General features: G+C 46.8%; 3 protein-coding genes and 1 non-coding gene across 4 annotated transcripts; all 4 read left to right on the top strand.

The window, feature by feature from the left end:
• The first annotated feature begins 3,165 nt into the window (after positions 1 to 3,165).
• LOC135810848 (uncharacterized) lies at positions 3,166 to 10,085 on the top strand. Its single transcript, XM_065324270.1, has 4 exons — positions 3,166 to 3,454; positions 6,398 to 6,900; positions 7,249 to 7,436; positions 9,450 to 10,085. The coding sequence occupies exons 1-4, from the start codon at positions 3,339 to 3,341 to the stop codon at positions 9,708 to 9,710; spliced, it is 1,068 nt and encodes a 355-aa protein (XP_065180342.1). The 5' UTR covers positions 3,166 to 3,338; the 3' UTR covers positions 9,711 to 10,085.
• Positions 10,086 to 11,441: 1,356 nt separating this feature from the next.
• LOC135809774 (arylsulfatase B-like) lies at positions 11,442 to 15,422 on the top strand. Its single transcript, XM_065323201.1, has 2 exons — positions 11,442 to 11,917; positions 13,482 to 15,422. The coding sequence occupies exons 1-2, from the start codon at positions 11,522 to 11,524 to the stop codon at positions 14,694 to 14,696; spliced, it is 1,611 nt and encodes a 536-aa protein (XP_065179273.1). The 5' UTR covers positions 11,442 to 11,521; the 3' UTR covers positions 14,697 to 15,422.
• Positions 15,423 to 15,897: 475 nt separating this feature from the next.
• LOC135809775 (uncharacterized) lies at positions 15,898 to 24,240 on the top strand. Its single transcript, XM_065323202.1, has 7 exons — positions 15,898 to 16,540; positions 18,829 to 18,930; positions 19,223 to 19,360; positions 21,262 to 21,405; positions 22,586 to 22,681; positions 23,842 to 23,986; positions 24,182 to 24,240. The coding sequence occupies exons 1-7, from the start codon at positions 16,154 to 16,156 to the stop codon at positions 24,223 to 24,225; spliced, it is 1,056 nt and encodes a 351-aa protein (XP_065179274.1). The 5' UTR covers positions 15,898 to 16,153; the 3' UTR covers positions 24,226 to 24,240.
• On the top strand, positions 20,529 to 20,599 carry Trnag-ccc (transfer RNA glycine (anticodon CCC)). Its single transcript has one exon. It is a non-coding gene; the product is annotated as a tRNA-Gly (tRNA).
• Positions 24,241 to 24,439: the final 199 nt, after the last annotated feature.

The raw sequence follows: 24,439 nt of genomic DNA, 5'->3' as shown, positions 1-24,439 counted from the left end.
ATGGACTCTTGTTGCTACGGGGTAGATCTACGACTCCACGAGTCGAATGGTCTCGGTCCGAGGGAGCTGAGACGCTCCCTTCCTCCGGCCTTTAGTCCCAATCGAACTCGCACACTTCCACCGAAACTGGGTGACTGCGCCCTACTAGATGGGGATTTGTAAGGAAAAGTCACTAAAAGCGCCGTTTTCGTTCTTATAAAAGCACGGACGGACCGCGATTGGTCCATATGTTGTAGTCTTTTGGACGCTGAGTCGACTGGTTTTGGTCCGAAAAGGTGGCGATGCAGCATTCGGCCCTTATTCCCAATCGAACACGGGTGACTCCAATAAGGAATGTTTACATGATTTGTTGAGGTGTTAGTAGCAGGAGGTGGTTAGTAGTGCTTCTTTGGGTGAAAACTTTATTAAAACGCAGAATTGAGACCTCCAGATAGGGGGGTCGACTAATAACCGGGGTCGACTTACAACCGGTAAAATACGGTAACTCTGCGCGGACATAGCTGGACTCAGTTGTACAGGGATGGGCAAAAAGGTGTGCAAAACGACTTTTTGTGAGTAGATGGACCCCGGAAAAATAGTTTGGAGCGAAAAAAATTACGGCTTCCTCGGAAACCGACGGGGGACCCCCCCCCCTTGGGCCGGAAATTAAATCCCGGTATAAGGATCACCCGCACAATGTACATGCCAAGTGGACCCCCCCCCCCCCCCGGGCTCCGAAAGATCACCCGCACAATGTACGTGCCAAGTGCATATTTTGGGAAATCGTTATAATTATATGCACCTCGTTAGGATAATGGCATTTACAGTACTATGATTACGCAGTCACATATTCTGTACCCAGGTTTCGAATGAACAGAATGAACGGATCAAGTTGCGGCCATGTCAGTAAACGAACGACTGCACGTTACATCGTAAAAAGGGGATCACGTGGGATCCCATACACCCTCGCGAGCACGTGGACCTAGCATGGCGTGTACGTAGAGTGCATCAATTCTGGCGGGACCGGAATTAGCAATTCCGCCCTCTCTTCAGAATCGACGGAATTGGATTCCGTCGATTCTGATGACGGAATCTGTGTCGAATGATGCAGCCATCCACCATACCTAATCACTGATCAGTCTAGAATTGACCGAAATGTGTGTAATCAAACGTGCCCAATATCATGTACAATGTACATGTCCATGTACATAGTCATGTACATTCAGGGGCGTCGGTACCGGTGCGGCAGGTGGGGCCAAAGCCGCACCAATAAAAAGTTTCATCTAGTGATTTTTGAAGCAATGTAATATGAGCTAGTTGAGCCCAGTTTCCCTAACATTTTCCCAGGAAAAATTCGGGAATGCATTTTCATTGATTCACTGGGGCAAAAAAATAGAGCCCGGTACAGTCGATATCGTAGTGACCGTAGTGGTTCCGACACCCCTGCTTGAAGTTAAGACTCTTGTTGTCACACACCAAGACTCAAGAGACTACCCCCAGATGACTCAGTATAGCACCAGTGATCACGATGGTGCACACGGCAGCAATGCCTACTGGAATTACGATGATCAGCATATGCCGTCGACTGATACTCATAGCCTGTGCCTCGAACATCACCACAGGTCTCTTCCTCTAATTTATATATATATTTGCTCAACATCAAAGAGATGGAACCACTAGTCAACTTGAACATGATTACCCGGCTCTAGGCACTCAGCGTGCACTGATTTTTGCTACATTTCTCTTTGCCTGTCCTGCTCTGTTGAGGCTTTGCCCGGCCTGCCCTGTTCGCTGCATTATACTACTGCATTGTGTGATATCACAGGCCTGATCATCACTTGTTGTATCCGCTTGACATTGGTTCCACTGAGAGGCTACATTCCCCGGGAGTCACATAATAGGAGACTAAGGATATCCTACATTGGGAGCTTGCGGGAAAGGGAACTTCAAGTTTTTTTCCCCGGAATAAGGCAGGAGAAACTCGGCGTCTCCCGAGCACACTGAGCCAATGTATGATGGTAATCTGCTTCGTCCTTGCCTTCTCCGTCGAAACTACGAAGGTCTGTCACGTGTCTAACCTCTTTTACTGTTCACTGAGTACATATGCCCATCATCATGATCATTACAGGTCTACCCTCGTTACTAACGCCGTAGTAACGGTATGACATTTGTTGCAAGACACACCTCAATGGTAGACAAGGGTCCAAAATCCCCTGGCGCCTCGAACGCGTGTATGCAACTCCGGATAGTAGGTAATACTCGTTTATACAAATAAAAACAAGACAACATTTTTTTAAACCGGTCCCGGATTTGTCTACTAATGAGGGTAGACCTGCAGGCCCGTCGCACCGACTTTGGAGGTGGGGCGGCCATGGAGTGGGGGGTCCTCCCCCGAGGAAAAAATTCAAAAATTGAAGCCAATTGCAAGCATTTCCGGGCATTTGGTGCCATTTCAGTGTACGGTAACTACAATGAAAGTCTTTTTGATTCTGCAACAAACCAAGAAGACGCTACGATCGGGACAAACATTACCCTCCCCCAGGAAAAAAATTCAAAGATTGAAGCCAATTGCAAGCATTTCCAGGCATTTGGTGCCATTTCAGTGTACATGTACATGTAACTGCAATGAAAGACTTTCTGATTCTGCAACAAACCACGACAAGGATTTGTCATGTTTGCGCTAAGCTGCGATCATCGCGCCTTGTTGCAATGTGCTCCAAAAAAAAAAAAAAAAAAACGGCCGAAAAAGTGGGGCGGCCTCAGCCGCCCCAGCCGCCTCGGCTGTGACGGCTTCAAGGCTTGAGTCCATGAAGGCATGATTACAAACAGCCGTGACTCACCTTGGTGATACTTTGATAAATGCACTATTTGTAGTCGGTACTATCGGTGGTATCCATATATCGCGCCAGATCCAAGCAGCAGCCCACACGGTCGTTCATTTTCTTCCCCAGCTTTACGGTCGTCTCCGTGGTCAGCAAAACCCGCAGTCTCCTCGTAAGTCGTATCGCCAGTGCAGCCTCAGGCAGGGCCAGGGTGCAACATTACACCCAGCATTCGAGTTGGCACTACAAAATTAATGTACTATCGTTCGCTGTCGCTTGAAAGCCGAACAGTTAGTAAGCTGCAGACCAGCACCTGGCAGGAATGGCGGGTAGTAGGCTTTGCTTGCGAGCACACCACCAACTTCTACTACTAGTAAGTAACGTTGAGCAGACTAGACTGCATCGAATAGCTGTCCCTGTTACGACGGACTAATTCCTTGTCGGATAACTGCAGTCCCAAATCAGGACTGACTGGTCCCGACGGCCGCAATACTACACGACAAGTTATTTCCGTCACAACCGTTGAAGGCGGCCGCCATGACGAAGCTCCTGACAGGAAACTCTCTTCAACAACCGCTAGTGCTGCCACTAACCAGAATCCTACTGCAATGTGCACTAGTACTGATGGCTGCTGGTCGTATTTCTGCTCACCCGTAAGAGAATATTGTCGATTCTAGAAGTAGAAGGCAATAGAGCTGCTATCTTTCCCTAGCCACCTGTCCTTCACCTGTCCTTCACTGTAACCGTTACTACCATGTACTGTACTGTAGATCTACAGTCAAACCTCTTGACTTTAGTTTAGGACGAACAGTCGGAACACCAAGGTCGATGGTATTTGTTCGCAATAAGGGGAGTTCTTCTTATCCATATTTCATGCCCCGGCAACGAATACATAGTGATTTTTCCAATAGAGTTAGGAATATCAGTTCTTCTAAAGCGAAAGTTTGTCTTATCTGTGTGGTTTCACTGCAATAATGATGCCTGCACCGGGTTGCAGTGCTATTTTTGGTGCATGGTCCAGCGGTGTAGTGCCCGTTGTGGACGGGTTGTTTGGCCTTTGGGGCGTGCTCGATTACCCCTCCAGAATATAGACATTGGCTAGGTTGACTCGACAAGGCAAAGGGGGCGTTCGAATTATCCGTGACTTTTCGAGGAGTTTCGTTTTTCTGAAGAGGTAGGTCATTGGCCTCTTCAGAAAATGAAAGTCTCCTCAAAACTCTTTGAAACTGCACGGTGTCATCCAAAGGGAGAGGTGGATTAGTTTAGAAGAGTTTGGAATACCCCCGTGAAAACTGTTTTGTGTGTGAATTTCCCGTGGTACCTACGACAAAACCTGCACATACCGTAAGGGAAACCCATTTTGGTGAACGTGGAAGCACGCTTAGAAAATCTCATTGCTATGATGACTCCACTGAAAAGTGGTGAGGCTGACAGCAACCTTTTTATTGGGATACTTCAACTAATGAATTCTAACATGTTTCTCCAAAAGTTGATGAGGTGAACTCGAATGCCCCCTAAAATGGCTTAGAACGAGGTCTGTCTCGTCTCGTTGTCCAGGAAATGATTGCCTTTGTTTTGGTTTTCTCATTGTTACCCAAATAAATAATTGTTGTCCTGTTAAAAAGAAAAGAAAAAAGGAAACGACCCATCAGCGACATTCCTGCCAAGGGCCTTATCAGATTTTAAAGCCCGCTCAGTCGTAATTTTACTACTTTGTCTAAACATGTGCGTACAACTTCCTGTACACATTATAGTACGGTGCGGATAATGAACTCTGCATAAAATGTACAGTGTACTACTAAAAGCTACGCATTTCAGAAGTGTGTACGGTTTTGCCTCCCGTACTTTTTATCTGTACGATTTTCCTTTGTCAACAGCTGGCAGAACCCTATAAAAACCGAAGATCAAAGTCATTATCGGTTTCAAAAAGGGGCTCTCGAAGCCCCTAAATAGCTCCACAAGCTATGAATAAGAATGAAGCTCGCAATAAGAGCCCAGCATTTCATTTGCTTCTATTCTACTTTTAGTAGGCCTCAGTGGTGCTGAGTTAAGCCTAGTTCACATTCGACGGGGCGCGACGGGACGCGACGTAAGGATCGACGGGAAGCGACGGGACCGTCTGACGGCGTCCAATGTGAACACCAGGAACGGGAACGCAACCGTACTACCGTACAGATCGGGAAGCGACGGGAAGAGTTGGATTGATCCAACTTTTCATACTGTAGACGGGCGTAGACGGGGACGCAAGCATACAAAACGGCTGCAATGAACAGGAGACGGCGTCGTGCGCCGACTACTCCCGATTCGTACTTGGATTTTTTTGCATTTCGAACACTGCGCTTCCCATGATAACTCACAGAATGGCTAGCACGACTTTAGTTGAATTTTAGCAACATAAGATCTCATGTCACTTATTGCATTTAGGGATAGTTCAGAAGCGTGACAGACGAACTATTCTATCATTTCATGGGGCTATTATGTGAATGCTACAACTTTCAGGGCTAGTTTTTTGGTCTTCATGAAAAACTGGTATTGTGAACTTGATTCCGCTTCTTTCAAGGAGAAATAATTGAAAAGAAGTCCCGAAAAACGAGAAATTAGGCCCGAAAGTCACCCCGTCACGGACCGTGCCTTATGACTCGCGCCGTTCGACGTTGAACAACGCAACGACTGCTGCATGTCGTGTCGTACGAATCGTACAGGATTTTACAGCTCACCCCAGCCCTCCCGACAAGCCCTTACGTCCAGTACCGTCGGCGTTGCGTCGAATGTGAACTAGGCTTTACCAGAAGAAAATATTCTATCATACCACACGAATTCTCTCTGCACACAAACCATAAATTACCCAATATAAGGGTACACAAGCATAATGCAAGGGAGATAACTTATGTAACCTCGTTCTAAAATAGTTAGTGCATGGCAGGGAGGGCCTTATGGCTTGTTTGTGCCCTTCAGGTTAGCCCGCGGGCCTACGGCCCGCAGGCTAACCTGTCGGGCACTAACAAGCCATAAAAGGCCCTCCCTGCCATGCACTAACCTATAAACTCAGATATTAAATGCTATGGCACCAAGGCTGCAAAATCTCCCAATTTGAACATTGATAGCTTTTACAGCTCGTTTGCAGACTGCAGTTCTTGAGATTTGTGCTTAGAAAATAGCTAAAGCAGCTTTGATACATCTCTGCAAAACGCAGCCATGATAACTCGTTGAAATCCAGGAGCTGTGAAAGCCCTTTCACGACACCCGGCTACCTACAGTCAAGGTTGAAACCATGGTCAAAAAGACCGAAGACGTGTGGCAAAGAGTACGCTCGAATTATTCGATCGTGAGCCATGCTTACAAGTGGTGAACCTGTCATAATTATCATACTGACCAACTGTGATCTCAGCTGTCAAACACCTCAAACCATGATGAGCACTTGGGCAAAAGAATGCCGCTGCAATCTAAGTCCAATGGCAAAGACTGGGTTAACCTCTCTGTGTGTGTGCACGAAATCACATGCGGCCAGCCTTATGTTTTAGCATTACAGGAGATGTACCTCTATACCCATGCTAGCCCTTTTCGGCTAAGTCTTGCTTCAAACTGTTTGCTTGTAGATTTCCATACGGGGATTCCAAAGCGAAATGCACGTGTGCCGGAGGAGATGAGGAACGCAGCGGCTGCGTGCCCCAGTTCATGACGTACATGAGTGGCGGCGATCCGTTCCTCCAACAGGCCATTTTCAGCGTGCCAGTCGACGAGAGTCGCAACGAGACCGACGGAACATGCCTGGTGCAGTTGGCATCGGATATCGAAAACAGGGTGTCAACAGGACAGTGTGGTTTCTTCAGCAACATGGACTGCCACTTCTACTTCACCACCGCGTTTCCCGAGCTCTACGTGATCTACTCCGAGTTCACACACTTAGTAATGGAGGGCTCATTTAACTGTTTAGCGGACCACGTCGAGTATCCTCTGTCGGACGGCTCCATACGGCGCGTTTGCGGCGACATTGTGGATATGGGCTCGGCTTTCAGCTACTATGGGTCTCTCAACGTGACCTTCCACAGTGACCATAATGACATTGGTGGGAGAGTAGCGGGTTTCATGATCGCATTCAGTAAGTGGACCATGTTTAACGTGCTGGAGGTCGTAACTCAGACCCCTAAGCAAAAAGTCTACATGTGAGTGCATGAGGGGGGGGGATGTGCGTGTACATGTGCATGGAACTTAGTTATGTGTGTGTTTGTTTGTGTGTCTAAGTGCGTGTGCGTGTGCATATCTCTATATACGTGTGTGCCCACGTCTATGTGTGTGTATGCTACTATGCATGCATGCGTAAGGTTTTCCATGACATGCAAATACAATGTATCATGTCAAACACATGGCCGATAATCATGGACGCTGGTATTTGCATTGAGAGGCAAACCAGTATCCATATTGTATTCCTATTCCTGTTCATATACAGTGCCATCATTAGATGAACATTTCACAGCAAGGACCAGAAGATCCACGGATCACCAGGACATGTACACTATTGTCAACGATGATGAGTCACTCTCTGATGCGGGTTACGATGATGAAACTGCCCGTCGAGCAGCCATGCCAGCATTCCACAGCACAATGTCCACCAGTGCGAGAAGCTGGCAGATCCCGGTAAGCTGGCCAGCTTGACCCATGAAAATGTCTTGCCTGTGTACTGTGTAAAGTTCGATCCTTGAACTTTGTTACTTATCTCGAGCACACACACCCAACATGCGAGAGCATTCTATTCTAACTTCACTTCTTGGGAACATAAACAACAAGAACAAAGAAATGCAAATCACTCCAGATTATCAGAACTGGACGGAAGGTGCTAGAAGCAGTAGAAGGAGATAGAAGGATCCAGAACCGGATGTGTACAATAGGATGACAAGCTAGACCACATAGGTTGGTTGATCATGAACGCTTGTCATGTGCAGGTAAGCCGTACATGGATGGAGTGTCATGCGATGGCATAGCAAGGCACTAGATGACTGTGCATGATAATTACAAGCAACACATATAACTCATGTGTAGCACATGCAACATACTGTAGACAGTTTATGTGGCAGTGTCCTCTAATCATTGAATATGTTCGATACTGACTAGTAGATACTGTGAAAGCAACAGTACATCCTGCCGCGATTGATAGTTTACCCTCAGGACGCTTCAACCCTGAAAATTTAGAAGCAAAATCGAAGAGAAACTGGTTTTTGACCTCCAGTATTTTCGCGATATAGGCCCGAGCAAGAGAGAGGATCAAATGTTTACAAGTTATCGTTTTTTTCCTTTTTGGCCCTCTCTTTTTAATCTTAACCCTTTAAGAGCCGCCCCATACTTGAATGCGTTCGTAAACGACGCATTCAAATGCAAAACTTCAAAAGATCGTAACTCAGTCCAATCTCGCTCAAATCCAGTGATTGAAATATCCAGGGCGAAGAGAAAACTCTCACCTGTCGGGAGAAACACTCCGCGAAGCGCTGCGAGCAACGGTTCCTGAGATAAATCACTCGTAAGTTGAGCCGCGATCGCGGCAATTTCAAAAGCGTGCAGTGCGACTTTAGTATTGAGAATTTTGAGACTTGTCGTCACGCTGGTTTACTCGAATTTGCACGGGTTTCACTGTTGATATTGTCAAGAGTACACAGCGAAAAAATTGGAACTCCACGATCGAGTAAAATGAAATATCTGGAGCGGGACGCAATTGGACGCATTTGGGGCATTTTTCGTACTGTCGCTGCGATCTAGCGCTGGATAGACGGTGTGCTGGCTATCATGATCGACCTTATTCTCTTCCTCTCGCGGAGACCTTTCCAGGAAGCCCTAGATTGTGAGGATGGAGTGAGTAGAACTGAAGCTATGATCCAAGGAACACGAAAAAATGCAGAATTTTGAAAATTTCCTGTGGCTCTTAAAGGGTTAATCTTTGGCTTTCCATCCGAATATGTCCACCACTGTAAACTAGATACTATAATAGTCAGAGAGTGGAACAATGGATTAGCGCTTCGGAGATGTGTTGGAGCTAGGTGTCAGGTCATTGAATGTCTCAGTGCTCTGTCAGTGTTATGCTGCACTTGTTTCACTTTCCGCCTATTATAGTATCTAGGTACAGACAATACGAGGACGGGAAAAGTGTTTCCCGTCGTTTTTATTGTTTGAACTAGCTCTGCCTCTCGGTATTGAGCACTCTCTTGGACAGCCTGGAACCTCTCTGTTTTATCTAGGTACAGAATATAATTATATCGCCACAAAGTATACATTGATAGTATACAATACACTATCCACATTGATAGTATACAATACACTATGCACATTGATAGTATACAATACACTATCCACATTGATAGTATAATACAATACACTATGCAACTGAACAGATACATGCACATGTACGTAAGAAGTCTCGGAAGTTTCTCATCGTGAACCTGCAGATTTCTTGGAAACGCAAAATTTGCCGTGACGCCGCGCAAGTTCATCACTTTACAGTAATGTTTATAATATGCTGTGAAATGGTTGTTTGGTCCCCAGGTAGCATCAATATTTACGATTCACTGTCATTCACAGGCTTGACTTTATTGTAGAGGACTGACTGATCACCCTCAGCTAATCCCAAAATCTGAACTGGCTTGAACCTACTGTGTGATGCAGGATTCAACCATTCTACCCACCATGCGTAAGCTACTGGATTTCCACGACAGGGGAAAAGTGAGTATGCAGAAAACACAAAAGTTGATGGGGCTTTGGCGCTGCGGAAACTGCCGACGCCTCATGAGAATGGTGGCGCCTCGGAAGTGCATGCCGTTCTGGCGCCTACTGGGAGTTCCGAGCAGTGCCCTGTGCACACGACTTTTGAACCGTGTGTGGCAAGCGGCAACGAATATGACCTGGCCGCCAATGCTTGATCAGTGATTCTCCCCTGCTGCGTCCTTGATGTACTGCTCAAGCCAGGCATAGCATGTCCGGGCTGGAAGTAAACGAACACCCCAGTGCAATGCCCGGCGGCAATCAATATGTCAGGCATCGCTAGGTCCGGCGCCAGCAGACTGCAATGTAACTAATGTTACACTATGTAGGGTTCTGTCCAGTGTGGTGGCTACCATACTCTTTCACATGCAATGTATGATGTTATAGTTCAGCAAGACTGCATGGCTGGAACAGCTGCTGCTAGTGCTCTGCAGCTAGAGAGTGGATGTGAGGCATGTAATCATGTGCTCTAAGAACCTCTTTGTAGCACACATATTCATCGTATAGTTTGCAGTTATCATCAGTCTCTGTACAATTATGGGATCTCATTTTCTTTGCCAGTACTTAGTCAACTAACTAATACCGTTAGTGCGCTCTTAGTCAACTAACTATTACTTAGTGCGCTCTGTCACTGTCTTTGGTATATACCAGGGAGTAGTAAAATACAGTATTTACTACTCCCTGGTACATACACACTGTAGTTACCATGGTAACTAGTGTAGCTCAGTGGAAGGTGGCTAGTGTAGCTCAGTGGAAGGTAGCTACTAGCTAGTGCATGGGTTTGCCAGTATTGGTGATTAGTGTGTTTTCTTTTCGTACGTTCGTATTGATCTTCAACCTCCAGGAGTGTATGGTAATTTATGGCCAGTACGCTCGTACTGTGCTGGCTACTGCTACCAGCGTAACACCAACGGCATCTATGCGTATATTGTACATACATGTAATTGTTGTACTGAGTGATGTGTTGGTATTATTGTCATTTTGCAGCAATGTGGATACAACATTCCAAAGTGCTTTGTGAGGGCATAGCATAGAGATGGAAACTATGGCACCTGTCTACCTTTCTGCACAGTACTGCCTACTGGCATGCACATACATGTACATGGTTCTGGTACATTTATCATCATGATTCATGTTGCGAGGGGGAGGCAGTTGCTCTATCATCTCTAAAGACTCTATGCAACGGTTACGTAGTGGCAAGAGTCACGGCCGTACGGGGAAGATGCTTACTGGGGTGGTCTGGGGCTGTCGGTGCACACTGGGGACCTACCCTCCCTAGAACATAATGATTTCAGAGTCACTTTCGGTAGATCTACATGTAGTACAGTACTCGTGATACCGGTAGTCAAGTACTGTATTACATGTAGTTGAAAGTCACAATCATGATATCAACACAAAGATTGTCAGTACAGTATAACTATAACTTATAAGTAGGAAGAGAGGAGCATTGTCATGTAGTCACGCAGTGTTTCACCCTCTGGGCGATCTTCAGGTGTGACTGGTAACTAATACTATTATTATAGATAAAATCTATATTATCCACACATGCACCAATCGATACTCTTACTTCTTTAGTCGTCGATCGACGATATCGATATGACTGTCATAACAAGTCTGCCCGTGGAAAGTCTCAAGTAAACGTGGTAAACATGGTAAAGGCGGTAGGCGTCCAAGCGACACACAGGCCACCACATGCACAGAGACGGATAGTACATGTAGTAGAGCATTGGGTCGGATTTCAGTTGCCAGCATGCACTGTACATGTACTTACAATAATAGTTCGCACAAGTAAGTAACAAGTACTGAAGACAAGTAGCCTAGCTGGGTCGGACCGACTGATACCAATCAGGGAGTCGTGAAAGCGTTTTCACGACACCCTGAATATTTCCGATCAGATAGGAATCATAGGATGCGGCACAGAAAAGCAACTACCGATAGTATACACTACTAACGCAACCGTATCCCATCAACCGACCATGCGAAGAACCGGATTGGTAAGACGTTCGTTGATCGAAATGATTCGTTCCTGGTGTGTCTTCACTCTTGTCGCCGTCGCCGCTTGCCTTGGTCATGGGCAGTTTAGCGAGGCTGCCAAACAGCCTCACGTGCTGCTGGTGGTCGCCGACGACCTGGGTTGGGGCGATGTGGGCTTCCACGGCTCCGAGATTCGCACACCGGTCCTGGACAAGCTTGCAATGGACGGAGTGACGCTGGATAACTATTACGTGCAACCCGTGTGCTCGCCAACGCGGACGAGCATTCTGACGGGACGCTATCCTATCCGCTACGGACTGTTGCACCACGTCTACCCGAACAATCAGCTGTTCGCATTGCCCACAAACGAGACTCTCCTACCGGAGAAGCTGAACCAGGTATGATGCTTGGTTGTAGTATAGTGGTCCCAAACTCTTGATTCTTGACGTTCTCTTCAAGCAGGCCACTTAGAAAAGCTACAAAACAAGCTCAACTACATGTAGTAACATTACAATCATGTACATGCAGGAAACAGGCGTCCGTGGGCGACCACTGAAGTATGTGTAGAGGCACACACCGGTATAAAGCCTCCTGCACGTGCAGAGACCAGGCTGCCAGTGGCAATGGCACATTATTGTACATGTTCAATAACATAATACAACGCACATCACGGTATAGAGGCTATGCGATTGTGTCATCAGTTGAGATGCTTTGCCAAAGTCTCGCACAGCACGATGCACTAGCTCAAAGCTAAACCATGGAAACCACAAAATTCTCGCCGTACACTAATATAATGTCTTGTTCCTATAAGCGGATCCGCTGACTCACCACCATGACATCATTCACATAACCTCTATACTGAAGGTAGTGTGTACTGTGCATACAGTAATGTACATATGAATAGTGATGCGATCATAGTTCATACATTGTATGTCCACTTGATTTGAATCCGGCTAGGAGTTTCTCTACGCTGCGTGGTTTACCTTTACTCGACTATGGCACATGCCCTGGCAGGAGGGCACACTACCAGAAAGGTGCTGTGCTCTCCTGGTGCCCTCCACGGCTCCAAGATCCTTTGGCTTGAACCGAGCCGTGTATAAGATATACCGTAGAATCCCGCGGATAAGCCCACCCGCGTATAAGCCCATGCCCGCCCGCGCATAAGCCCAGGGTTTGTTCGAACATCACACAGCTTCATCGTACAAGCCCATGGGCCTAGGTCATACCGGGATTCCATAAATTATGGACTCTTGGCCATACCATGTACATGTACGAAGTCATGCACATTATAGTTTTTTTCGTACATTTCAGCACAATCATCGGTTGTTTTTGTTTGCACAGTGGTTTTCAGCAATGTACTTCACACTTCCTTGATACCTTTCAATAGCACAACTTGGTGTCGGCGTATAAGCCCATGCCCGCGTATAGGCCCATGTTCTCGTATAAGCCCACCGAAATGTCCTTGTGAAACAGATAAGCCCATGGGCTTATCCGCGGGATTCTACGGTACATGTACTATATTTCCTCAAAAGACGAAACTGGTTGTACTGAATTTTGATAATAAGTTAATAACAGAAATACTTGAAGTCAATAATTTGGTATGCTACCACGGGGAATCCCATCAGCGTAACTAAATACTTCTGAAGTAGTATTGCCACAATACAATTCTGTTTGTTTTGTGTCACATGAACAAGTAAAATCGTGCAAACAATAAACCGGTTAGGCAACATGGGCTCCATCCTGAAGTGACCCGATAAGTGACATTTGAGTTTACTATCATGGTCATAAGTGATGCAACTTCCCAAAAATAGCAAAGCATTCTTAGTCGGCAATGCTGGCTAAACCAGCTGCAGGTTTACGAATGCAGCCGTCGTTCTTCCAAGAACGACTGACTGTATATTTTCAATTATTTTGTGTCTTACTTTGTGCGTCCTCTCTGTGATATTATACTCCATTGTACAGGCTGGATACACATCGCACATGGTCGGTAAGTGGCATCTAGGATTCTACAGCTGGCAACACGTTCCGACGGCGCGCGGATTCGAGACCTTCTTCGGCTTCTACGGCGGCGCGGAGGACTACTTTGAGCACACGGCCAGTGGCGGCATAGACTACCGGAATGACACACAGCCGGTGCCCAAAGACAGCACGTACTCGGCGTTCACGTTTGCACGCGAGGCACAGCGCGTTGTGCGCCAATACGCAAACAGTCAAAGCAGCAAGCCGCTGTTTCTGTACTTGGCATTCCAGAATGTACACTCACCTCAGGAGGTACCCGACAGCTACTATGTCAAGCCGTACGCGCACATAGAGAACAAGAATCGGCGCAAGTTCGCCGGTATGGTGAGCTGCATGGATGAAGCGATCGGAAACGTGACCGACCTCTTCAAGGAGTTAGGGCTGTGGGATGACACCTTGATGGTATTCACTGCGGACAACGGCGGGCCTGTGAATGTCACATTCAGCGGTATTGGTGCTGTGAATTGGCCACTACGAGGTAGCAAGCACACGCTGTGGGACGGTGGAGTACGCGGCACTGCATTTGTTCACGGTGCCGGTGTGGACGTCAGCAACAAGAACACATCCGCTATGATGCACGCCACCGACCTGTTTCCCACGATCATTGCCGCGGCAGGAGGCAACACTGAAGGAACACTGCCGCTAGATGGGCATGATCTATGGCCGATCCTGTCCACAGGAAGCGGCGAGTCACCTCGTACCGAAATCCTGCACAACTATGATCCCCTAGCGACCGGTGGTGACAAGGGCTGCTGTGGATATGCGGGCCTGCGCAGTGGCGAGTGGAAGCTGCTAATCGGGCCCGGTGCGCCGGACGGCTGGTACCCTGAACCCAGCTGGGAAGGGGATAGATCGTTGTTGCACGATGCTATATCCGCACCCCTGGTCAGTGACTTGCCCGACATCCTGGACATTCTGGGGCCCGACGCAGCCAATCATACCGTCTACTTGTTCAAGCCGCGGGAGGATCCGGAGGAGAGGAACAATTTGGCCACGTCTGAAACAGCCATTGTGACGCAGCTGACGGCACATTTGCAAACACAATACATTGCGCATGCTGTGCCTGATGGCCACACCGCTTCGCAACCTGCCGCCAATCCCAAGAACTTCAATGGATACTGGACGCCATGGGTCAACAAAACTGACGTGTGCAACTAGGGCAAACGTTCTACGTCCCTACGTCCATACACATACTTCGAGTATCGCATTCATGCAGCACCCAACACTGATATAACTTAGTCTGCTACACATTGTGTGAAAAGTACTGTTTTGGAGTGATCAGACGAATCATTTAGCCACCGTTGAGCGGCTCACAGTGCGATGCTTAGTCACATTTTCCACTACTAGCCCCCTACGTCACCATTTTGTTCCACCAGCCTCTGATAAAATGTGTCATACTGTGTAATAAAGCTCTGCCGGATCACAAGGCATGCATGTGGTACATACATGTATAACATCACACTAATTCTCCGCCCTGTGCTACATTTTAAATTTTGTTACATGCACCGCAATTTTCATGGTCTCCAGTTGAGCCGACATTTTTGCGACCTCCTTTTCCTTGATGAAATGTTGTGCCCGGTCTACTCCCTTTCTGAGATTTCCCCGGTTATGCGATCAGAGTGCATGATCAGTTGAGATGATTTGGCAAAGTTGCGGCACAGTGCGCTAGCAACTCACTTTGTATTGTACAATCATTAGCGCCCATCACCGGTTCCACTGTACTTTTAACCCTCTAAGTATAACCCATAACTTAAGCAGTTCCGCTGACTACTAACATGACTTCTTTCACACAACCTCTTATGCTATCTAGTCTACGTAAGTGAACGGTAGTCTTGCCTCTTGGTTATGCTAGCTGTCTGGTGAGGTTTTTTTTCAAACACGAAAGTCGCGCGCGCGCATAATAAATTATGGCATCCACGGCCAAAGTAACTTAGTTATCAATGCCACAATGGTTAAAATGTTCGCCGTATTATTATGTCACATTACTAGTAATTTATTTAGTCAGAAGGTGACACTGCACCGACACGCGACAGTCTAGTCAGAGACAGATGCAGCGCCACAACAACAATGTTACATCCCGATCTGAGGTCCGAGGGAGTTCGGTTATTCGTTGTGCTCATGGTGTTTTTGGTCTTTACTTGCATCGCTAGCGCTAGCGCTCGTTTTATTCTGATCACAAAATCATCGTTCTTTGCTTCTTGCACGCCACAACGCCTGTCATAGTTTGTAGAGTTTCTGGATTCCACTCAAGGACCAGAGTCCCTCCCAACGGCAACACACAGGCCCAGGCCAGGGTTTGAAGTGCCCCGTTCACGTGATGCAGCCTGCCTACTCAAGACTCTGCATGTGTGTCAGTGTCAGTGATTTGTAATCATTTTCGCCATTCATTGCGCTCAGCGGCATGAGATGATCGACTCGTGTCGTGGATCACGGTGGACTGGAGGAACGAACAGAACGATACTGTCTAAATGTGGTGAAAAGGAGAGCTACTACACTACTGAAGTAGAGAGAAACCAGAATCCCAACTGGCCGAATAAGCGCTACCGATAGATTTACGGGCTGCCTTCCTTGGCATTCCTTGCTGGGAGCGCTGGAGACGCTAACAGCTAGGAAAGATGCTGTCCGAGGTATGGGAGTTCGTCAGCGAGACATTTTACTACATCTACTCTGCTGCAGTGTTCGGAATATTCTCCGTGCTCCTGGCTACGCTTGGCTTATTCGCTCTCTACAAACTAGTCGGTTTCCAGAGTGTCGGAGCGGCGGGTGTCACCCTTGTCAAAGACTTCTATACGACGGTGAATGAGAAGCGAAGGAGGCTTCGGATTTTCTCCAAGCCCGGTGGTGCAACGTACGCAGAGTGCTGGGACAAGGTGAACTTACAGCCTCTCCTCCTTATAGAATGGCTGCACGCGAACTGCCCAGACCACTGGCACACGTGGGTGGCCAAAGCTGTCAGGAAGGAGCTAAATGAACTTCTGATCAAGCAATCAGCGGAGAAAAAGGTGGGGCACATTTCCAGTAGCGACTGCAAAGTATTTCGGAGTAATGTTAAATATGTGTGCAGCTGGAAGTACGTTTATAAAAGCAATCCCGCCAATCATGATCCATAGCCCGGAGGCGGTTGCCCTATCCTATCCACAATTCGCAATTTCAATTATTCATTGCAAACAATGCACATAGTTTCAAAAAATATTGCAAACCTAGTCAACTCCAGTCGTGCAGTGCAAGGCCTGGCAGTGTGTACAGTGTAGACCACTAGTGACTATACTCTATAGTGCCTACTTGTACTCGTGTACATGTAGTGTCAATTTTTTAAAATCATGCATGTAACTCCGACGTAACCTTTTCATAAGTTTAAGGGAGTGGAAACGAGTGCCGTGTTTTCCAGAGTATAGGGCGCACTGTAACCACCAGTAATCCCCCCCCCCCCCCTGTAACCACCAGTAACCCCCCCCCCCCCTGTAACCACCAGTAATCCCCCCCCCCCCTGTAACCACCAGTAACCCCCCCCCCCCCTGTAACCACCAGTAATCCCCCCCTGTAACCACCAGTAATCCCCCTGTAACCACCAGTAACCCCCCCCCCCTGTAACCACCAGTAACCCCCCCTGTAACCACCAGTAACCCCCCCCTGTAATGTAACCACCAGTAACCCCCCCCCCCCCCCCCCTGTAACCACCAGTAACCCCCCCCCCTGTAACCACCAGTAACCCCCCCCCCTGTAACCACCAGTAACCCCCCCCCCCTGTAACCACCAGTAACCCCCCTGTAACCACCAGTAGCCCCCCCCCCCCCCCTGTAATGACTATGTAACCACCAGTAACCCCCCCCCCCTGTAACCACCAGTAACCCCCCCCCCCCCCCCCCCCCCCTGTCGGTGTGGCTTATACATGTAGTACGATGGTCAAATTAATAATGGTGATAACTAGAATAGATGTCTGTATTCGTGACAAACATATCTACATGTACACGCGCCTTATAGTCCAGGGCGGCTTAGATTCCGGAAAATAGGTATCATTGCCAACTCCCACTACATTGGCCTCTGTTTCCTGTCCATGGGTAGGTGGGATAGAAGAAATGAAAATAAAGGTGGGCTTTGCAATTAACATCAAGCGCCGAAACACGCAACAACTGAAAACCGTTTTCCGTGGGCCAGTGATGTGGAGTGTTCTCAACAACCCAGGCACCCTAGCTCATGAAGCCTAGTAAGCCGAGCCGGACGTGTGTCAGTGTCGGTTGTTCATGCCCTGCAGTGTGACAATGTGTCATTGGACTTGCTAGACGGCGTTCGAATTCATGTCCGAATGGCAAGAGAATAGACCAAAGAGAGGTTTGAAGATGTGACTCAGGGAACAGCAAAAAATACGATTGGTAAACATATCTTGTCAGCATCTTCCATTCGACTCTGTAATTCCTTGCCGGACAAATTTCAAGTTTATTAGACCTCTGCAGCAGAGCTCAGAGTCACCGGCCAAACGGATTGCAATCACTGAAGTCTAGTGAAGAACAACACAGGCTTTTTAAAATGCCCGGTCCGCGCATCAAAGCTAAAGTGCTCACACGGTGATAAATGCAGCGCGCTTTGCACAAGAGCAGATAACTTTGCCGCGGACCAGAAAGAGTGCTCAGCCAAGCCGGGGTGAAGGAGCATAGTACGTTTTGTAAATACCGCATTTTCCGGGGTGTTTGCCGCACTTTAAAAAAGAAACGAAATACCTCAAAATCGCACCTGCAGCTTAGACTCCGAGTGCTGGATGTGAATCAACCAGCACTACAGCACTCCATACATATAATGCATGTATGGTGTCATTCAGCTACTTTTCCTGTACTGCAATCCATCATTGTACTATATGTAGTACGGAGCTTCTACATGTTGTCAGTTCTGAGTGAAGGACACACTTGGCAACCTTTGTGGACCTTCAGTCTTGCATCTCAACCGTTTTAAACCATTGGAAATATCTTGTATATACCTATAGTGCTATACCCACTATTAAAGTCAGATTACCACAAAATTCAAAGTCTGACGTGCGGCTTAAACACTGAATGTCAACAAAACTACGAATTATGGATTAGAAAAGGGGGGGGGGGGGGTTGCGGCTCAGACCCCGGTGCGGTTAACACCCCGGAAAATACGGTACATGTATATGTGCGCCACGAAGTTGTGAGAATGAATTCCGGACTTTTAGGCCAGTCTGCTTTGGTTTCTGCAATTGCGTTCCATCATACTAGTACATGTAGTACATTGTTCTCCTGCTCTGCTGCTGCTGCTGCTGCTGCTGCTGCGTTGTTAGGTTGCATGGAAGATCAGTCTGGACGGAATGAGTAGTGGCTCATGCATGCCCGCTGTCAACGATACACAGCTTCGCTACGAAGGAAACTCCCGAGATACACTGGTACGGCACAATTTGAAGAGAGTGGCGCAAATTGCACATGGCATTAGAGGCCTGTAACTGATGAGTAGCCTCTGTTCAGTTAAGTTTGTGTTCAGACAAATGGTGCAGCGCACGTGAAAAGGGTGCTTAGCTGCATTTGACTGAAACATCTTTCCCTCAAACTAGTGAATATCATGGTGTAGCAGTGACACATGTACCTGCAAGATGCAATGCACTAAAAACCTGCTCATTTTAAGTCAAAATGTTCCGCACGTGTTCCAATTTTCCACCGTTGTTTGTCTTGCGACTGCAGGTGATCACTGCTGAGCTCAACCTGTGGAGTTTGGATGGTGTTGCACCACTGGTGTTTCTCTGCACATGTATGGGTCAGTACAAGGGTAGTGTCAGCCAAGTCCAGGCCGGTGTCACCGTGCGCAAGCTGCAAATGAAGGTAACTTACCGATGGCTTTTTTTGCATTGCTGAGGATTTCCGATTGAGTTTTATCCTGCTCTGAGCGGCTACGCACCTACTCTATAGCAGGAAAATTTCGGACAGAAAGTATTTTCGTACGATTTCGTTCACGGCCTCTTTTTGTACTAAAATTAATTCCGTACTAAAATTTGTTCCTGTGAAGTTATGTACACAATACATGCGCACGATACAATTATACCCAAGAGTGCATAAACTGCTTATGGACTCTTCACTCTTGTTATACCGCATGCGAACACGTGCATTTAGCATGCAGCACTGTATGAAAATAAAATCCGTACGAAAGGTCCAAATTCGGCTTTGTCCGAAAATGTTTCCGTCCGAAAAGTTCCTGCTATACAGTGTCTAAAGAGTTCGTAGACCCCAGAGTGTACAGGCATACATCACAAGGCTTCCAGCACTGGGTACTTGTTTTTTTGTCAGCGATATTCAAACTTCTTACATCAGTACTGTAGTCACGTCGTATTATACACACAGGTGGGTGCGATCATGAGGCATGCTTCAGAGTGTGTACAAAGCAATCACGGACCTGCCTACACAGTTGTATGGCATAACGGTGGGTTATTCCGACTTATTCGTGACCTTGCAGCCTTTGGATAATATGACGGTTGGATTTCCCTGTTACTCAACCAATGAATCTTTTTTTGCGATGAGATGCATGATGCGACGCGAACTTGCGAAATACCGTTCACAGAAGAAGTCAGCGATTCTACGTTGCCTTGCTGATATGGTTCAAAGATCAATACTGGCGAGTGCGTCACCGTGGCAGTCGTGTGGCTGGTTACAACATTTACAAATCTACAAGGAACTCTTGAACAGTATAACTTTGTACAACTTTTCTGCAAAGAAGGTCAAAGTCGTACATCGCATCGTACGTCCCATCGGAAAATTTGAGACAGTTGCGGCATGAGCTGCGCAATATATGCGTTGTGGGGATTTCCCGTTTTGGTTTTTGACTTTGTTTATGTGTCCTATTATATAACGATTTCCCGTTTTGGTTTTTGACTTTGTTTATGTGTCCTATTATAGGAGATGGTTCGTTATATTATAACGAACCATCTCCTATGTATGTATGTGGCTGCTAATATCAATAATATTATATTCAGTAGGCCAGAGCATTCCCACCAAAGCGCTGTTGGTGTAGTGGTATCATGCAAGATTCCCATTCTTGTGACTCGGGTTCGATTCCCGGACGGCGCAGATCTTTTATCTTTTTTGTAAAGTTTTTTTCTGTCTTGAACTGTTGAAAGATCCTGCTTATTGGATTGATATTAGGGAGGTTCCGGAGTACGATTTTTCGTGCCAAAATCCGTAGAGGCGCTACGGATTTTTTATACGTCGTTTTCGAGCAGTGAAATGTTCCGAAGTACGGAACTTATGTGTTTGCCGTCATTGTCTAGGTTACGATCGCAAACACGTCACATTCCCGCGCTATGCCTTTTATTTTGAAAAATTGTACCGAAATCAAAACTTCCCGCGGAAAATCGATGTTTCTCGGTCCAAATTTGTACGCGAAAAATCTTTCTGCACCCGATGACGCAAAATCTCCATACGAAACATGGTTCGTATGAAAGCCAGTCCACACGGATTCTCCGTGCCGAAAAATCGTATGGAGCACGCCTGGAAAAAATCCGTAGCGCCCATACGGATTTTGGCACGGAAAATCGTACCCCGGAACCTCTCTATTGAATTATTGACATTGAAGCTGGTCAGTGAAATCTGATCTCATTTTAAAAAAATTAGCCTGCTCAAACGAGAGCGCAGGTCAAGAGCTGCACAGCGCCCGTTGCTAGTGGCTCGCGTGATAGGATCTCCCAGAGCTGCACTCTGCATTGACATCACACTGCCCATTTTGTGTTTAGGTCCAGCTGAGAATATCGCCCTACAAGCCCCTGGATAGTAAGGCAGGCAGCGTTCCAAGGTTTTCGTATGAACTGACAACTGTGAAGCTGCACGCGCTCAGCACCACACCGCAACTCCTTAGTGGAGCCCTGCTGCACAAGAATGTAAGAAGCGGGTCAATTACATAATACTTATCATGTATTTGTTTGACAATAGGGCCATGTGGTGTTGTTTACAAAGATTGCCACAGAGATCTGCAAATAAATGATGTCGACGCCAAACTATCTGGCACCACGCTGCCTGTCAATATCCACTGCATGGCTGCAGTTACTACCATATTTCCCCGATTATAAGTCGCACCCCCACTTTTAGGTTTGACCCATGTTGTTTCAATCTATTCACCGATAAGTAGGATGTCACACTTGATTGCAAGGCACATCCCCTTCTTTGCCCTTGAAGTTTAGTGTGAAAAGGTGGGACATATTTTCGGGGAAATACGGTTGGCAACGCTCTTGTTGTGTGCAGTACTTACCGTACAGCCTGCCTGTGCTGAGTGCGCACATGGGCTATACCAGCTCTGGTACTCATGCCTTCATGGCTACACTGTTCTGACATGTACCAGCCCATGTTGCCCCCCCCCCCCCCCCAGTGCACACTCACAGGCAAGCCGTATAGCCGTCGTGTTGTTTGCTATGCACGTGCATGGATTACTGTATACTGTAATTTCACACATTTTCGGTGTACTTTTATTTTCGGTACTTTCGGTGCGCCTGTTTCATACCTAAAATTTCAATACACCGAACAAACACTAACACACATAATCCAATAGGGAACTGCTTCTATATACCGAAAATTTCTGTTCACCTAACCTGGCCTGTTGCCCTCATACCGAAAATATTGAGCACCGAAAATTTCTGAAATTAGAGTATTGTACAATGAGTTTGAGCCAGGGTACTTGCAGCTCAGTCTACGTGTCACCGAGGCTGCATGACAAGCCCAGGTAACCACAATCAGTACAGTTCGATAAGCACATACATATACTCATACATGGTCGCATCAAAGAGTTTGTGGACAAGCCGTTGGTTATCCACTCTCATTGTAATATAAAAAAGTATTCTTTCTAGACCAAAGAGTGGCATATTCGATAAATAAAGATAGAAATATTAACGATACTTCTCCAGACGTTTCGTTGTTCTGAACAACATCATCAGTGGATAAAGAATCATTGTACTGCTTTTGCAATGATGTGCATGTACAGTGCTGCCCGTACAGTACTGGTACAAGTGGATGACTGCCAGTACAGCATTTGATTCTCAATTTTCTCCGCACTGTGATCGTCTCCAGGAGGAAGTAAAGCTGAAGGCGTTCCTCACGTCCGCCTTCGAAAAGGTGCTTGAGCTGTGTAATGTCAAGCTGGTGCCGCCACAGCCAGAATCGTCTGTAAGCAAACTAAGAATCATTTCTTTTGCATTTAAAAATGATAATAGAGAGGTTACGTATAACGTGATTACGTTAGTAAAAACGTAGTCGATCTACGGAAAGTCTTACGTACACTGCATGCGGATCTGTGTTCTGCCAGACGGAGTTTTCAAATCACGTAGCTGCCCTTGATAACTCGGAACGCGGCCGGGTCAACCTGAGGAGAGTCATACAATTTGTACCCCAATCCACATACGGAGCACCTCCGTTATCAGAGCCCTATCTACATACTCTACGTACACAACGTTCCGCAAGTGGAATGCAAACTCGCGAATTTACGGGTTTTCCCTGTCCACTAACGTAAAGTTGCTCAACTTCACGTAGTGCGGAACCTCTCTATTAATGAGTCACCGTTTGCATGCTCAGAACATCTGTCAATGACTTTTTCCAGTGTCTAGCAGTTGTGGTATTTTCAGTGTTGTGTGTGTGTGTGTGTGTGTGTGTGTGTGTGTGTGTGTGTGTGTGGTGTGTGGTGTGTGTGTGTGTGTGTGTGTGTTTGTGTGTCTGTGTATCTGTGTATCTATTGGCACAAGGAGAAGGACTAGATAACATCCGAGCCATGTCATTGTCGCTCTCTGGTTGTCGTATGCAGCCAAACTGTAACAAAATCTGAAACTTGGTTGTAGTTTTCTTCAAAAGTCTCCCATCATGGTCCCACAGTGCTGGCAATTCAGCTGTGAACTATAGACGATTGAAACAATAGGCAATGCACCATGACACTTGCCGAGCCAGTGATATAGAAAGGGCAAGGGACAAGTTTATACGAACTATGAGAAAAAAATGAGGAGATGTGTTAAAGCTAGGTGTCCGGTCATTAAAACTTAATGATCTGACACCTAGCTTTAACACGTCTCCTCAATTTCCTAATAGCTCGTATTCACAGAGACATATCTGTACTCTGTCAGTTTGGTCCCTAACCGTCGCACTTTGTGACTGTATTGTAGTGTGACTAGCCGTCACTGCACTTTGTGACTGTATTGTAGTGTGACTCGTACTGTCTGGTTACAGTGGTGGACACTTTCTCATTACTTGTGTCTATTTGTCCATTCAGTCTCCTTTCAATACGCTAATATTCTGTTTCTTGCTCCTGTGCTAACATGTGATGTCCCATGCATTCGTAGAGGTATTCAAACCAATTGTTGGAAGAGCAGCTGGCTAGCCTGTCCAAGGTGCGGCCGCTCTCTCGCTCACAAACATCCCTGAACCAGCAACCGATTGGCGGTGGGATGTCTCTAGACCTCCTTCCCAAGCAACTAGTCGTGGAAGGTAATGAGTTCTGAACATACATTATCTGTCAGCATGTGTATTTGACAGCATTCCGGATACTGCTCCAGAGCATTCGAGGAGAAGCACTTGGCGTTTGTAGTTTGTGCTGCCCAAACATTGCTGGAATTTTCACTGCCTCTTCCTCCTGCTGAAATACCGATCGTCTGTCATTGTTCTAATCCATTTTTGCTCCAGTGGTTGAAGGACATCGTCTCTGTCGGAAAGGAAAAGGTATGTAGAGCTGATCCTCACTTTGGCAGAGAGTTATACTTACTTACTATTATCATTCCCTTGTGACTGGTATCTACTATTACTGGCCAGTCAAACTGTGGCTGAAGTGCTTACGATGCATTCGGGTCTGTTTCAAGTGGCCCTGTGATAGTATAGGGTTGCCATGGAGGCCAGCCGGCACCATTATGTCTCTTTTGGACCTACTGACCAGCTACTATTTTT

Source organism: Sycon ciliatum, chromosome 2, assembly GCF_964019385.1.
Source record: "Sycon ciliatum chromosome 2, ocSycCili1.1, whole genome shotgun sequence".
Taxonomy (NCBI): Eukaryota; Metazoa; Porifera; class Calcarea; order Leucosolenida; family Sycettidae; genus Sycon; species Sycon ciliatum.
This window is presented reverse-complemented; position numbering and strand designations above follow the sequence as displayed.

Bases quoted from the DNA above. Each gene is read 5' to 3' on its own strand.
- LOC135810848 (XM_065324270.1), top strand. From the start codon at position 3,339: ATGACGAAGCTCCTGACAGGAAACTCTCTTCAACAACCGCTAGTGCTG. The intron at 3,455-6,397 runs GTAAGAGAATAT...GTTTGCTTGTAG, and splicing joins GGTCGTATTTCTGCTCACCC to ATTTCCATACGGGGATTCCA. The intron at 6,901-7,248 runs GTAAGTGGACCA...GTTCATATACAG, and splicing joins GGGTTTCATGATCGCATTCA to TGCCATCATTAGATGAACAT.
- LOC135809774 (XM_065323201.1), top strand. From the start codon at position 11,522: ATGCGAAGAACCGGATTGGTAAGACGTTCGTTGATCGAAATGATTCGT. The intron at 11,918-13,481 runs GTATGATGCTTG...TCCATTGTACAG, and splicing joins TACCGGAGAAGCTGAACCAG to GCTGGATACACATCGCACAT.
- LOC135809775 (XM_065323202.1), top strand. From the start codon at position 16,154: ATGCTGTCCGAGGTATGGGAGTTCGTCAGCGAGACATTTTACTACATC. The intron at 19,361-21,261 runs GTAACTTACCGA...TTTTGTGTTTAG, and splicing joins TGCGCAAGCTGCAAATGAAG to GTCCAGCTGAGAATATCGCC. The intron at 21,406-22,585 runs GTAAGAAGCGGG...GATCGTCTCCAG, and splicing joins GAGCCCTGCTGCACAAGAAT to GAGGAAGTAAAGCTGAAGGC.